The 14,578-nt window shown below is 44.2% G+C and overlaps 1 protein-coding gene across 1 annotated transcript in view; it reads left to right on the top strand.

Moving 5' to 3' along the window:
• Positions 1-14,578, top strand: part of LOC130887006 (O-acyltransferase like protein-like) — a 38,207-nt gene that overhangs the window by 8,139 nt on the left and 15,490 nt on the right. Inside the window, exons 2-7 of the mRNA XM_057789269.1 lie at positions 391-530; positions 1,281-1,359; positions 6,815-6,956; positions 8,176-8,384; positions 10,944-11,123; positions 11,859-11,961. Coding sequence (XP_057645252.1) covers positions 391-530; positions 1,281-1,359; positions 6,815-6,956; positions 8,176-8,384; positions 10,944-11,123; positions 11,859-11,961 — 853 coding nt within the window. The remainder of the gene's footprint in view (positions 1-390; positions 531-1,280; positions 1,360-6,814; positions 6,957-8,175; positions 8,385-10,943; positions 11,124-11,858; positions 11,962-14,578) is intronic.

Genomic DNA, 14,578 nt, shown 5'->3' with positions numbered 1-14,578 from the left:
CATGCTTTTTCCAGAGCGAAAGGGGAAGAGGCTCACATAACACTGAACACGATAGGGAAAAGAAATCTGTCCCAGTGTGTCCAGACAGAGCTGAAATTAAGAACTTTAAGAGCGATAAGGAGGGGCTAAAAAGATGGTTCAGTGGTTAAGAACACTTGCTGGTCTTTCAGAGAAGCAGAATTTCTCACAACTGCCTGTAACTCCAGCTGCAGGGGCTCTGAAACCCTGGTGTGGTTTCTGCTTACACCCACACATGTAGTTATAGGTACAAGTAAGTCCCTGCTGCTGAGCTTTTCTCATGGGCTCTGGGGATTCGAACTCAAGACCTCATAATTCATTTCTTAGTGGCACAGGGAAATTAATTACGTTAACTTCTGCTTTGGAACGCAGTGTATGACTCGGTGGGGAAGCTTGGAAGCAACATTCTCAATGGCAATGTGGACAGGCTGGGATCCTACAGCGAGTGTCTTTCCACCCAGAGCCCCGAGGGGAGTTTCCGAGGCCAGTACTGCAAGCTTCACGTACTGCAGGTGAGTGGGGGAGCCCCGTGTGTTTGCTCTTGAAGGGCAAGCGTGTAAGGCACAGATCAGAATACAACTCCATCACTTGCTTTTCCTAAGTGAAAACACAAAAAGAAGACTATAAGAGGTCTCACAAGAAGCAGCAACCTTCTGCTTCTTTGAGACAAGATCTCACTATGTACAAAAGGGTGACCTGGAACTTGGAACCTAGCCCTACTTTGAAATGTTGATTCTCTAGGCCTGTGATTCGCAGTCTTCCTAATGCTGCGACCCTTTAATACAGTTCCTCCTGTTGTGGTGACCTCCCCCAACCAACCATACAATTATCTCCATTGCCTCTTCATAGCTGCCATTTTGCTACGATTATGAATTGTAACGTAAATATCTGCTGTGTGACCCCTGAGAAAGGGGTCACGACCCGACAGTTGAGAAACGCTGCTCCAGGCTACCTCCCAGAGGCTGGGGTTTTAAGCACACACATTAAATTGTTGGTTTAATGTGCCCAGCCTCTTTGGAATGAGTGACATTTGCTTGTCAGAGACAGGCAGATCCTGTGACGTCATATCTAGTCAATCTAACCGATATTGAGCTTCAGGTTCAACCCTACCTCAAAAAATAAGTTGAGAGTGATCATGGAAAGACAATCAATGCTGATATCTGACCTCCATATACACACTTGAACACACACATACACACACGAACATGCGTGTATACTGCAAGCAGTAACACTAAAGGGCATTGTGTCGTTGTGTTTCCCAGGATGGCGCAGACTACAGTGTGGGTGTGTGTGTCCCCGATTCTTGTGGTGAAGAGGATGTGACCATTCTGTCTCAGCTGGGTAAGTACAAAAAACCACCACCACCATCACCACCACCACCACCACCACCACCACCAACAACAACAACAACAAAAACAAAATAAAATACAGTCAAACTACTGTCACAGTATGAAGTTTGAACATTCTAACTGCTTAGAGTCAACAAAAGTGTCACCTTCAGGACCTTCAGAACTACACACAGAGTCTTCCTCTTGGTCAGTCAGCTTAACTAAGAATAATGGAGGGGAGAAAAGCTGGGAACAGAAGTGGTGGGGTGGAAAGGAAGGGGAAGACAGTAGCCAGCATATAATTGCTGGGTCTTGATGTGATAGAGGGAAAGTCAAATAGTCTCCCCACAGCTGCCTCAGTAGGCCTGGAGACAGGAGTGGGCGGTGTCCGGTTTCCATACTGTGAATTCTCTGCTCTGCCCGTGTGTCTGCCCACTGCTGGGTCAGGAAGGCCAGATGGAACTTGGATTGTGTGAGCTCAATAGGTTGCCGTGGATTAGCACTGAGAGCCCAGCATTTGGTCCTGGTTGTCACTTCCCAGCTGTGTGATCCCGAGCAAATCATTTAAGCTCTCAACACACCCAGCTTCAACCTCCTGTCTCTGCAGCCCGGGGCCTGACAGGCCCTGAAGTTCAGGGGCTCCAGTGCCTTACTGCCTCACAGCCACGTCTGACCTTTGGCCATGCAAAGGATTATATTTTAGCACAAGGAAATGGGTTTGATCTCTTATAAATATTTAAAAATTTTCTAAGCGAGAGCTTTAAAGCCTAAAATTTGTTTTTATCACTTTTATTAATTTTGGCCATCTAAGAAAGAACTAACGGCTCATGACAGAGTTCTCTTTCAAAGTGTCGATGGCGCAGCTATTCTTAGTAACTTCAACTTGTTCTCTAAGTTTATAATGACACTCACAGCTTTGGGTACATTATCTGTCTAGCCTAGTGTTACATGGGCTGTTTACAAGCAAACCAACAAAACCAACCAACCAACCAACCAACCAACCAACCAACCAACCAACCAACCAACATCTCATGCATCTGCAGCCCCAGCACTCTAGAAGGGAGGAGATTCATGGGTCTGAACAAGGCTACAGAGCAAGTTTGAGGATAACCTGAGTTACACAGCAAGGCATTTTTATATCAAATATAATCAAATTTGATTATATTTGATATAAAATATCAATATATATATGAGCTGGTGCCCTATCTCAGAGACCCAGTCCTTGCTCAGCATCTATGAAACCCTGGGTTCTAGCCCCAGTACTACAAATGAAATAAAACATGTTATAAATCAAAGTCAAATTTTCGTTCTTGATAGGTAAGTGATAAACATCATAAAACAAAGGCAGGTGTGTAGCTACTATGAAATTAGCATTTCAAAGGTGTAATCAAGGCCCCAAGTTTAACGAGTTGTCTCGCTTTAGGAGACTTATCAGTTACTCTCATTTTTCTTGCTAACGCTAAGCTGGCTAACCAGAGCTGACCAAAGGAAATGAAACATTGACAATCATTGCTGATGATAAAAAGATATTTTGAGACACTCATTCTTGGAGAGACATGAGGAAGATGTTTTCTGAGAAACCAGAAGAACCAGTCAGTCTGGGCTAGGGTGAGCGGAGCTGACTTGGGGTATGGGGCATGGGGCGGTGTTGGGGTAGTTAGGGTTGGCCCTCAGAGCCTCTCTCCTGCTTTGGCACAGAAGCAGGGCAGGAGATCAAGAGTGTCTTTGCCCAGGGGAACAGTTTCCCATCTGGAAAGGATGTGTATTGCTGAGATGAAACAGCAGGACCAAAAAGGCAAGCTGGGGAGAAAGGGGTTATTCAGCTTACATGTCTACATTGCTGTTCATCACTGAATGAAATCAGGACAGAAACTCAAGCAGGGCAGAGTCCCTGCTGATGCAGAGGCCATGGAGGAGTGTTGCTTACTGGCTTGCTTCCCCTGGCTTGCTGAGCCTGCTTGTTTCTTGTAGAACTCAGGGACACCAACCCAAAAGGGCCTGGGCCCTCCCCCAGAGACCGCTAGTTGAGAAGATAGCTTACAGCTGGATGCCTTGGAGGTGTTTCCTTCCCTAAGGCTTCCTCCTCTCTGATGACTCTAGCTCGTGTCAAGATGACACACAAAACCAGCCAGTACACCACCAAACTAGGCATTTGACGCAGGCAGAAATGGATCAGCGCGCACACACACAGCTGCCTGTGGAGGCCAAATAAGGATGTCAAATTCCCTGAAGCTCGACTTATAGGAAGTTGTGAACTGTCTCCTGTGATTGCTGGGAACTGAACTCCGGTCCTCTGGAAGAATAGCATTCACTTTTATTAGTGAATGTTTCTGCTCCCTTTTGACATCTTTGTTTCTTATTTCCCCTCCCACTATTCATAAAGCAGATAAATTTGGTCTTTGGCATTCATGATAGATTGGTTCCAAGACCCCCCGGAGCCTGAAATCCACAGATGCTCAAGCCTTTATATAAAATTCCAAAGTGTTTGCATAGAACTTACGCTATCCTCCTGCGCACTATTCATCATCTCTAGCTTGTCTATAACACCCAGTGTAAAGGCTGTGTTTATAGTTATCCTATATTCATACAATATGAAGGCTATGTGCAGTTATTCTACAGCCATGCTAATATAAAGGCTATGCACATAGTTATTATGTGTGATATAGTCACACTTTATCATTTAAAGGATAACGATGAAAAGCCTCTACATGTTCAGTATAGATACAATTTAAAAATACTGCCAGCCTTGGAAAGCCGATGCATGTTAAAATGCCAGCTTTGTGTTTCTTTTTCTTCATTTTTATTGAACTATATATTTTTCTCCAAAACCCTCCCTATGCCTCCCCTCCTCTTTTACCCTCTCCCAAGGTTCCAGTGCTTCCAATTTACTCGGGACATCTTGGCTTTTTCTACTTCCTATGTAGATTAGATCCATATATGTCTCTCTTAGGGTCCTCTTTGTTGTCTAGGTTCTCTGGGATTGTGAATTGTAGGCTGGTTTTCTTTGATTTATGTTTAAAAACTATTTATGAGTGAGTACATAGTAATTGTCTTTCTGGGTCTGGGTTACCTCACTCAATATGATGTTTTCTAGATCCATCCATTTGCCTACAAATTTCAAGATGTCGTTATTTTTTTCTGCTGTGTAGCACTCCATTGTATAACTGTACCACAAGTTCCTTATCCATTCTTTGGTCTAGGGGCACTTAGGTTCTGGCTATGACAAACAATGAACATAATTGAGCACATGTCCTTGTGGCACAATTGAGGATCCTTTGGATATATACTCAAAAGTGATATTGCTTGGTCTTGAGGAAGGTTGTTTCCTAATTTTCTGAGAAATCGCCACACTGACATCCAAAGGGGCTGTACCAGTTTGCACTCCCACCAGCAATGCAGAAGTGTTCCCTTTACCCCACATCCCCTCCAGCATAAGTTGTCATCAGTGTTTTTGATCTTGGCATTCTTACAGGTGTAAGATGGAATCTCATAGTTGTTTTGATTTGCATTTCTATGATTGCTAAGGATGTTGAGCATTTCCTTAAGTGTCTTGTAGCCATTTTAGACTCATTTGTTGAGAGTTCTCTGTTTAAGTCTGTACCTCATTTTTTTAAATTAGATTATTTGTTCTTTTGATGACCAATTTCTTGAGTTCTTTGTATATTTTAGAGATAAGCCCTCTGTCCGATGTGGAGTTGATGAAGATCTTTTCCCATTTTGTAGGCTGCCATTTTGTCTTGTTGACCATGTCCTTGGCTTTACAGAAGCTTTTCAGTTTCAGCTGGTCTCATTTATTAATTGTTTAAGTGTCTGTGCTACTGGGGTTATATTTAGGAAGTGGTCTCCTGTGCCAATGAGTTCAAGTGTACTTCCCACTTTCTCTTCTCTGAGGTTCAGAATGGTTCGTTATATGTTGAGGTCTTTGATCCATTTGGACTTGAGTTTTGTGCATGGTGATAGATATGGGTCTATTTTCATCCTTCTACATGTTGATATCCAGTTATACCAGCACCATTTGTTGAATATGCTTTCTTTTTTCCATTTTATATTTTTTGCTTCTTTGTCAAAAATCAGGTGTTCATAGGTGTGTGGATTAATATCCGGGTCTTTGATTTGGTTCCTGTCTGTTTTTATGCCAATACCAGGCTGTTTTTAGTACTGTACTCTGTAGTAGAGTTTAAAGTCAGGGATTGTGATGCCTCCAGAAGTTCCTTTATTGTACAGGATTGTTTTGGCTATCCTGGGTCTTTTGCTTTTCCATAAAGAAGTTGACTACCGTTTTTTGGAGGTCTGTGAAGAATTTTGTTGGGATTTTGATGGGCATCACATTGAATCTGTAGATTGCTTTTGGTAAGACTGCCATTTTTACTATGTTAATTCTGCCTACCCAAGAGCATGGGAGATCTTTCCATTTTCTGGTATCTTCTTCAATTTCTTTCTTCAAAGATTTAAATTTCTTGTCATACAGGCCTTCCACTTGTTTGGTTAAAGTTACTCCAAGAAATTTTATGTTATTTGTGGCTATTGTGAAAGATGATGCTTCTCTGATTTCTTTCTCAGCCTGTTTATCATCTGTGTACAGGAAGACTACTGATTTTTTGAGTTAATCTTGTATCCTGCTACATTACTGAAGGTGTTTATGAGTTGTAGACGTTTCTTGTTAGAATTTTTGGGATCGCTTATGTAAACTATCATATCATCAGCAAATAATGAGAGTTTGACTTCTCTTCCAATGTTTATCCCCTTGATCTCCTTTTGTTGTCTTATTGCTCTAGCTAGAACCCCGAGAACTATATTGATAGATATGGAGAGAGTGGACAACCTTGTCTTGTTCCTGATTTCAGTGGGATTGCTGTGAATTTCTCTCCATTTAGTGTGATGTTGGCTATCGACTTGCTGTATATTGCCTTTATTATGTTTAAGTTTGTTCCTTGTATCCCTGCTTTCTCCAAGACCTTTATTATGAAGCTATGTTGTATTTTGTCAAAGGCTTTTTCCGTATCTAATGAGATGATCATGTGGGGTTTTTTTCCAGTTTGTTTATATGATGGATTACATTGACAGATTTTTGTATGTTGAACCATCCCTGCATCTCTGGGATGAAGCCGACTTGATCATGGTGGATAATTCTTTTGATGTGTTCTTGGATTCGGTTTGCCAGTATTTTATTGAGTATTTTTTCATCAATGTTCGTGAGTGAGATTGGTCTGTAATCTCTTTCTTAGTAAAGTCTTTGTGTAGTTTGGTTATCAAGGTAATTGTAGATTCATAAAAAGAGTTTGGCAATGTTCCTTCTGTTTCTATTGTGTGGAACAATTTGAGGAGTATTTGTATTAGTTCTTCTTTGAAAATCTTGTAGAATTCTGCACTGAAACCATCTGGCTCTAGGCTTTTTCTGGTTGGGAGACTTTTGGTGACTATACTTGGGAAGGTCTAAAGCACTAACATGGCCTCTTCTCTCTTGATAGATATTCTAAAGTTCAGAAATACTTCATTTTTGGCACCTTCCCTCTCCCTCTTTGCAAGAAACTCTTCCTCCTCATCCTGTGAGAGCGTGGCCAGATGTGCTGCTGGGGCACTGCAGCTGGACACGTTTGCCTCTGTGTGTCTGTAAGTATGGGCATCTGGGGTACCCAGCTGGGAATGACGTCACTATCATCTCATTAACCTCTCTCACCAACTGCATTTAGTGTTGCATTTAAATCACCAAGTGATGAATGGCCAATGCTGTCTCTGCTTCCTGAGTGCTGGGATTAAAGGTGTGTGCCACCACGCTAAGTTATGTCTTTTCTTTTTTTTTTTAAGGTTTATTTATTTATTATCTATACAGTGTTCTTCCTGCATGTCTGCTGCAGGCCAGAAGAGGGCACCAGATCTCATTACAGATGGTTGTGAGCCATCATGTGGTTACTGGGAATTGAACTCAGGACCTCTGGAAGAGCAGTCAGTGCTCTTAACCTCTAAGCCATCTCTCCAGCCCCCAAGTTATGTCTTATTAAAAATCTGATGAGGAGGGTTTCTTTTCCCCCACAGATTTTCTGTTACTTCTATTTTTCTTTTGTAAGAGTTTTACCCTCTTCTCTCTCTCTCCCTCCCCTCCTCTCTCTGTATGTGTATTGCATTTTCTTGTTTTTTTAAAGTTCATCATCTTTATATGGGCTATTTATCCTTAGATATACTGCTACAAATGTTTTGCTTAGGGTTTTGTTTTTGTTTTGTCTGTTTATAATAATTTTCACTGCACCTTAGCCAAAATGCTGAGAAGTGATGCTTATGATGATTTTCAAAGTTGACAGTGAGTGAAATTCATTCATCGTTTCCTGTTATGATTTCTCCCCATTACTTTTATTCTTAGAATTTCTAAAAGATGTATTTTTTCTTAATTTTTGTGTATGTGTGTGCCTGTGTGAGATTGTGGACCATATGTGTGCAGGTGCCCATGGAAGTCTGGAGAGGGCACACAATCACCTGAAGTGGGTTACAAGAGGTTGAGAGCTACCCATTGTGTGTGTTGGGAAATCAGAATCTGGTGTTCTGTGAGAACAGTGAGCACTCTTATCCCCTAAACCACCTCTTTAGCTCCGGTTCTTAAGTATTGCCCATCTTAATTTTTATGTGTTTTTCTGTTGTTCTTCTGTTTTTGTTTTTGTTTTTGAGACAGCATGCCTCTATGTATATTAGTTAGCCGTGAACTCGGGACCCTCCTGACCCAGCCTCCAGCATGCTCGGGTTGCAGGAGTGCCTTCAAGTCCAGTTGATGAGTTTGTTTCTCCTGAGGTTGTCTTCTCTGCATCTTTGGTGTCATGTGACAGGTGTCGTCTTTCTGCAGGTTCATCACTTTGCTAGGCCTGGTCCTTCCTGTGGCTGGGACTGTTTACATGGTGGCCAGGGGCTGGGGTTTGGACCTCAGGACGTCGCCGGCCTATGGGACTTCTGCAGGTTGTGAGAGTCTGCCTTTGAGAAACATGGAGAGCAATGGGAAAAGGAGCAGGAGCCCGCAGACCAGTTGTCAAGTTGGACCCCCGAGCAGAGGAAAACGTAAGCATTTTAAACTAGGACCACCCCAGAGAAATGGCCTAGAGAAGTGTGTGGTTGGAAAATAATTCCTCCAGTTTGCATTCTAGCGAAGGCCCAGCAACTCCTAAATGTCAGCCGAGGCTGGATCACCACTGTGAACAATTCAGTCTTTGTTTACCATCAGGGTGCTAGGGCAAGGTGAAGTCACTAACAATGATGCTTTATGTCGGGTACAATTATCCAGTGTGTTTTTGTGCTGACAGAAGGCTGGGTCAGTAGAGAGTTAAGGGGTTCACTGTAAGTTATGCCCCTAGGAACCAATTCTATGACCAAGGCTATCTTTAGTACCGTAGATTCATGTGCAATTCTGAAGCAAGTGGTGCGGGTGAATGTGCAAGCAAAGCCAATCAATGTATATGAATCGGAAATAGATAACTCAACCCCAATGGAGTAAAACGATGATTTGGTTGGGGCCCACAAGGTTATGCCTTGGTGAAAAATTAATATTAGTTTCAAGGGCCATGGTAGCATATACCTTTAATCCTAAAATTTGAGAGGCAGAGGCAGAAGAATCTTCTGTGGTTTTGAAGCCAGTCAAGGGCTTCCTCCTGTGTGACTCTGAAAGAGAGAGAGAGAAAGAGAGAAAGAGAGAGAGAGAGAGAGAGAGAGAGAGAGAGAGAGAGAGAGAGAGAGAATATTAGTTTCATTTCCTTCTGTGTGTGGCTGGTAGTTCTTGAGTTTTGACCACATCAGAATCCCCTACAAGGGGTCAGATGCTAGGCACTAGTCCTGAGGACTGTGTCTCCGCAGGGTTGCTCAGAGTCTGGGGTTGAACATTTCTATCAGATTCCCTGGTGATACTGAAGCCACTGGTCCAGGCTCCCCCACACTTTGAGAGTCAATAACCACATAAACTGTTTAGCCCAGCAATGGCCTCTATCCACCCTAGTCTCTATAGTTTATAATTCTTTCTATCCCCAAATGAGCAAAACAAGACTCCAAGAGGCTGTCTCTTTTCAGAAGAGTCTATAAAGCACTGATGGTTCCATTCACTCAAAATAGAATTTAGATTGAAAAATAATACTAAAGAACACAGTGTGCTTGCTTGCCAAGGTTAGCACTGAGCCAGAGATGTTGCTTTGGAATCTTCATAAGACTCCTCAAAATTACATTTATTCTATATGTGAGGCAATGTGGCTCAGGAGGTTGGAGAATTTGGCTGAGAGCCCTGGTCCTGCCTTTCATCACAGGAATCTGGGGGAGGAGCCAGGTGACATCAGATGCTGAGCAATGCTGCTCATGGTGCTGACTGCCAAGGGATGCTTGGGGAACACAATTTCTGTGAGTGAAAAGGTGGGTGCAATGCCTGCATCAGGGAGACCATCCCAGGGAAACTGAGATTGACTGCCAGAATCTCAAGATGCCAGGAAATTCAATGTAAGACAATTGACTTAGATTGCGAACATGTGGCCGTAAGCCGTCCTTCGTCTGTGAATACATTCTAATTCAATAAGGGCATATCTGCAACGTTAGTGTTTCAGCTTTGCCCAGGAGAACATGAGTTTCTCAGGGATGGCTTGGATTTTGGAGAGTCTTGTGTCCTAATTCCATTCATTCAATTGGCTCTTGGGTTAGATTACATATAGTGTGTGTATCCATATACACACATATACATATACACTATGTATACCTAGCATCCCAGCACTTGGGAATTGGACACAGGAGGCCTGCTGTAAGTTTAAGGCCAGCTGAGCTGTATAATAAGTCTCTTGACTCAAACAACTACAACAACATCAAAAACAAAGATAACAGCCACTACCACCACAACAACCCAGGATATAAGTTAAGTAGTCAAGAGTAGCCATCCTTGTGACAAATACTGATAACTGTAAAGATGATCTTGTAAATGCTTATTACTGGGTAGTCTCTATTAAGAGTGACTTATTGGGTGGTCTCTATTCAGAGTGACTTGTAAGCATTTTCTCATCTATTATTCATGATATCTTATGATTACAAGATCTACCTCGACTCTTGGTTTCTAGCTGTGGAAGCTGGAGTGCAGAGAAGTTAATTCACTTGCCGAGGGTAACAAGGCAGACTTAGAACCAGGAGGATCTAACTTTAAGGGGCAACCTGAACTGACATACCGCCTCTTCTGTTCTAATGCTTGTACCTGACCGATGCTGGAGACAGTAGTACCAAAGCGAGAGTCCTTGGGACAGCACCAGGATGGTGTTTCAAGTGAAATGCTGGTTCTCTGGGCCCACTGCTCTTACAGATGTCTCACTTTCTCCTGACCTTGATAAAGCAGGCCTGGGGGCAGGGATTGGTCTCCCTGGTGCCTGAACTCAGGCAATACAAGGCATTCTGGAACACCACTGTCAGGTCAAGACTGGTAGGGAGAGTCAAGGTCCAAAGGACAGGCATGAGGGCCCAGAGATAGGACCGTGGAAACCTGAGTTGAGCACTCCAGGTTTTGAGCCAGAGTCAGGTCTCTGCGTAAGTTTTGGTCCACTTTAGGATGATGTGTGGATGGGTCTGGTTTTCATGAGGGCTGGTAATAACTCCATTCTTGCTCAGGGTTTCTAGGAGTCGTGGACGGAGCTCTACAGTGCTTTTCTTGGCAAAAGAACATTCCGGCCATCTGTACTCCAGAGCTGCCAGGAGGCACCTGCCAGACACTGAATGGGATCCGAGTCCTGAGTCTCCTCTGGATTGTCTCAGGACACACCAGTCAGATGACTGCTTGGCTCTCTTTGGGTATGGGGAGCTGACCGGCTTCTTCTCCAGAGCCCATGGGAAAGAGAGCCCCTTCTATGTTGGCTAGCAGTGGGCCATGGGATGGGAGCCTGATGCTGTCTCAGGAACAGTCTTCTGTTCTAGAGACACACTGAGACATGCCATGGCATGTGACCTCCTATGCCAAGTTTCCCAGGGCTGCAATCACTACCACTTCCCTAGGCAGAAATTAGGCACCCAGTGACGTTTGGTTATTGTGTGCTCCCTCTGCTTACTACGTAAGACAGGAAGTAGCTTTCCCCCATTACTGAAGACTAGGCAAGTACAACCAAATGTGGCAAATCATCGTTTCTGGACATTGCCACACTCTGATATCCCTCATCCACAATTCAATGTCCATCACTCAGTAGCAAAGGTCACCTCCTAGCAGGGGACCAAGCAGGTGGATCAGAACTAGAGGCAAGGCCATGAGGACAGTTACAGGGAGCCTTTGGGGTGATGGGCACCTGTCCTAACCCTGTGAGAGTCCCAGAGGGCTGGGGGCACCGTGGGGGCACAAAGGGAGCACACAGCCTGAGCCACAGGGCCTCAGTCACCACCGTCACTCCCGCTGTACGTTCACCGCTGACGTTGTTCTTACAGCTCTCCCAGCGCAAACAGAAGTCGCAAGTGTGCCTCCTGCTTTTTCTCACTGTGAAGTCCTCCGGTTTTCTTAGCTGAACTAAAAGACATTGTTTTTCTTCAAATTTGTTACAGATAATGTGCTGGAATGGAAAGCCACAGTGCCTGTAAACCCGCTGTACCTCTACTCTCGGAGTGGCCCCTTCTATCTCGGGGTGGATACGTTTTTCCTGATCAGGTGATGGGGTTGACATGTAGTCGCTGCTGCTGTGCTTGTTAAAGGATGTGTGGGTGTGGCGGGGAGGGATGCCAGCCTCACCTACCTGAAGAAAGGCAATTGGCATACATTAACTCACCTGGGACTTGACTGCTCTTTCTGTCTAGAGAGTGCTGTGGTCACAGCTACTCTTTGTGGTATCATCAGTTTGGTAGCTGAGTTAATGTGATGCAGAAAGTGGTCTTTTTAAAAGTCGAATTTGAAAAATATTTTTATTGCATTTTATTTATTTGTATGTGTGTGCGTGTATGTGCTTGTATGTATTATGTCAGTGTATGTGTGTCGTGACATGCTTGCTGGTCAGAGGACAGCTTGCAAGACTGAAGTTTTCGCCGGGCGGTGGTGGCGCACGCCTTTAATCCCAGAACTTGGGAGGCAGAGGCAGGCGGACCTCTGTGAGTTCGAGACCAGCCTGGTCTACAAGAGCTAGTTCCAGGACAGGCTCCAAAACCACAGAGAAACCCTGTCTCGAAAAAACCAAAAAAAACAAAAAAAAACAAAAAAAAAAACAAAAAAAAAAAGACTTAAGTTTTCTTATCACCATGTGGGTTCCGGGGTTTGAACTCGGGTCATCAGGCTTGACAGCAGGCGCATTACTCTGCTGAGATGTCTCGGTTGGCCACACAAGTCAATTTGGTTTGTTAAAATTATTCATTTTGGTGTTTCTCAAGCTCTAGAAAGTGGTGTAGATTCATACTAAAATTTCAGATTCTCACTCCAGCAAAATGTGAAGGAAAAACCATAACAAAGCAGTGTGAGGGCTCACCGAGTTACACTCTTTTAAATTATCAACCTAAAATTTCCTAATCTTTCCTAGCTTTGTAACTTTTTTTTGTTTTGTTTTTCGAGACAGAGTTTCTCTGTGGTTTTGGAGCCTGTCCTGGAACTAGCTCTTGTAGACCAGGCTGGTCTCGAACTCACAGAGATCCACCTGCCTCTGCCTCCCGAGTGCTGGGATTAAAGGCGTGCACCACCACCGCCCGGCTACTTTGTAACTTCTTTAAACTATTAAGAGTTTGGTAAATGGTACAAGAAGCCACCACACTGGTCCACACATCTTGGATTGGGGCTACTCAACCAGCAGTTTGTTCCATGGGTCTCTTGTCTTAACCTCCTGATCACTGATATTTACCCACTGATACACAGAAGGCAGGGTTCCAGTTACTCTTGAGGGGAGCTGTGGGCCACTGTTTCGAAACCCCTTCCTACCTCTTGGGCTAGCATCATACTAATCTCTGATGCGTGACTTCCCCTTCCCCAGTCCATTCAGGCCCCGGGGACTCACAGCCTGTTTCCCCTCTTTTCATCGCCTCCCCCACGCAGGCTAAGCAGTACATTCCCACACATGGAACAAGACCCAAGCTTAGCAAAGGCTGCCTGCCAGTGGGTGCCAGCCACTCTGAGAAGAAAAGATGGCCCAGATTCATCCTTTCCTGAGATTGAGAGGAGGCCAGAATCAGAATTGGCTGCCCTACTTCCAGCTCTCAATGCTTTCATTTAGATGTCTTTTACGCATTTGGTTCCTATTATAAGGAATCCAGCTTGCTGCTTTTCAAAGGAAGCCTAAGAGGCCTTACCCAACCCATCAGGATCCCTTCCAAGTAGGGCCCAATGCAGGCATCCTTGCTGTGCAACAGGAAACACATTTGCTATTCCGAGGAACTCCCATTAGGAGCAGTGGGCTAAATGCCAAAAGGTCAAGGAAGTCACAGGCCTGCTCATCACCAAACTGTAACTCAAAGTCGAACATTTGGGTGGTGAATTCACCATAAGAATATACCAGTTAAGAATTGTGTCATCTTCCTTCAATCACAGCACTTGAAAGACGGAAGCAGGAGGGTAGAGGAGAGTTCAAGGTCATGTTCGGTTATATCAGGGGTTTGAGGCCATTGGGGGCTATGTGAGACCATGTCTCAAAAATCAAAGAAACAAATCTGGAATTCTGTGCTCTTGAACAGCCTGATTGGTAATCTGAGTCTCACTTTCTCTGTTTGGGAAAATGGAATAATAATGTTTCCTTTCTCCTGGTAGGATTCAAACATCCATCAGTGTTTGTATAGAAGAAACCGGGTGTGGTTGGAGAACTGGGAGCAAGCTCATTAATGAAAGCATTTTGAAAAGGGTGCGGTGCTATAGCAGTGGGAATCCATCATAGGGCTGCAGAGACGGCTGTGTGGGAGAGTTGCTTGCTATGCAAGCCTGAGGAGCCGAGTTCAAATCCTTGTCATACACCAAAAGTCTGAGCATGACTGCATGTGCCTGTAACTCCAGCGTTGCAGGGCAGAGAAGGCAGATCCTGGGAACTCACTAATCAGCCAGTCTACCCCAAATAGTGAGTTTCTTCTCAGGGCCATGAGGGGGCTAGTGACAGAGGAAGACACTGATGTCTTCCCCTGACTTCTGGATGAGAGGCACGAGCACATGTACTTACATACTAACATGCATGAACCACACACGCAGAGAGAGGGAGAGAGATACAGAGACATAGAGAGACAGAGACAGAGAGACTCAGAGAGAGAAAGACAGACAGGAAGAGAGGAGAGAGAGCGAACACAGCATGGTAGCTATAGATATTGTT

This window comes from Chionomys nivalis, chromosome 14 (genome assembly GCF_950005125.1).
Source record: "Chionomys nivalis chromosome 14, mChiNiv1.1, whole genome shotgun sequence".
Lineage (NCBI taxonomy): Eukaryota > Metazoa > Chordata > Mammalia > Rodentia > Cricetidae > Chionomys > Chionomys nivalis.
The sequence above is the reverse complement of the archived record's forward strand: the minus strand, read 5'-3'. Positions and strand labels throughout refer to the sequence as shown.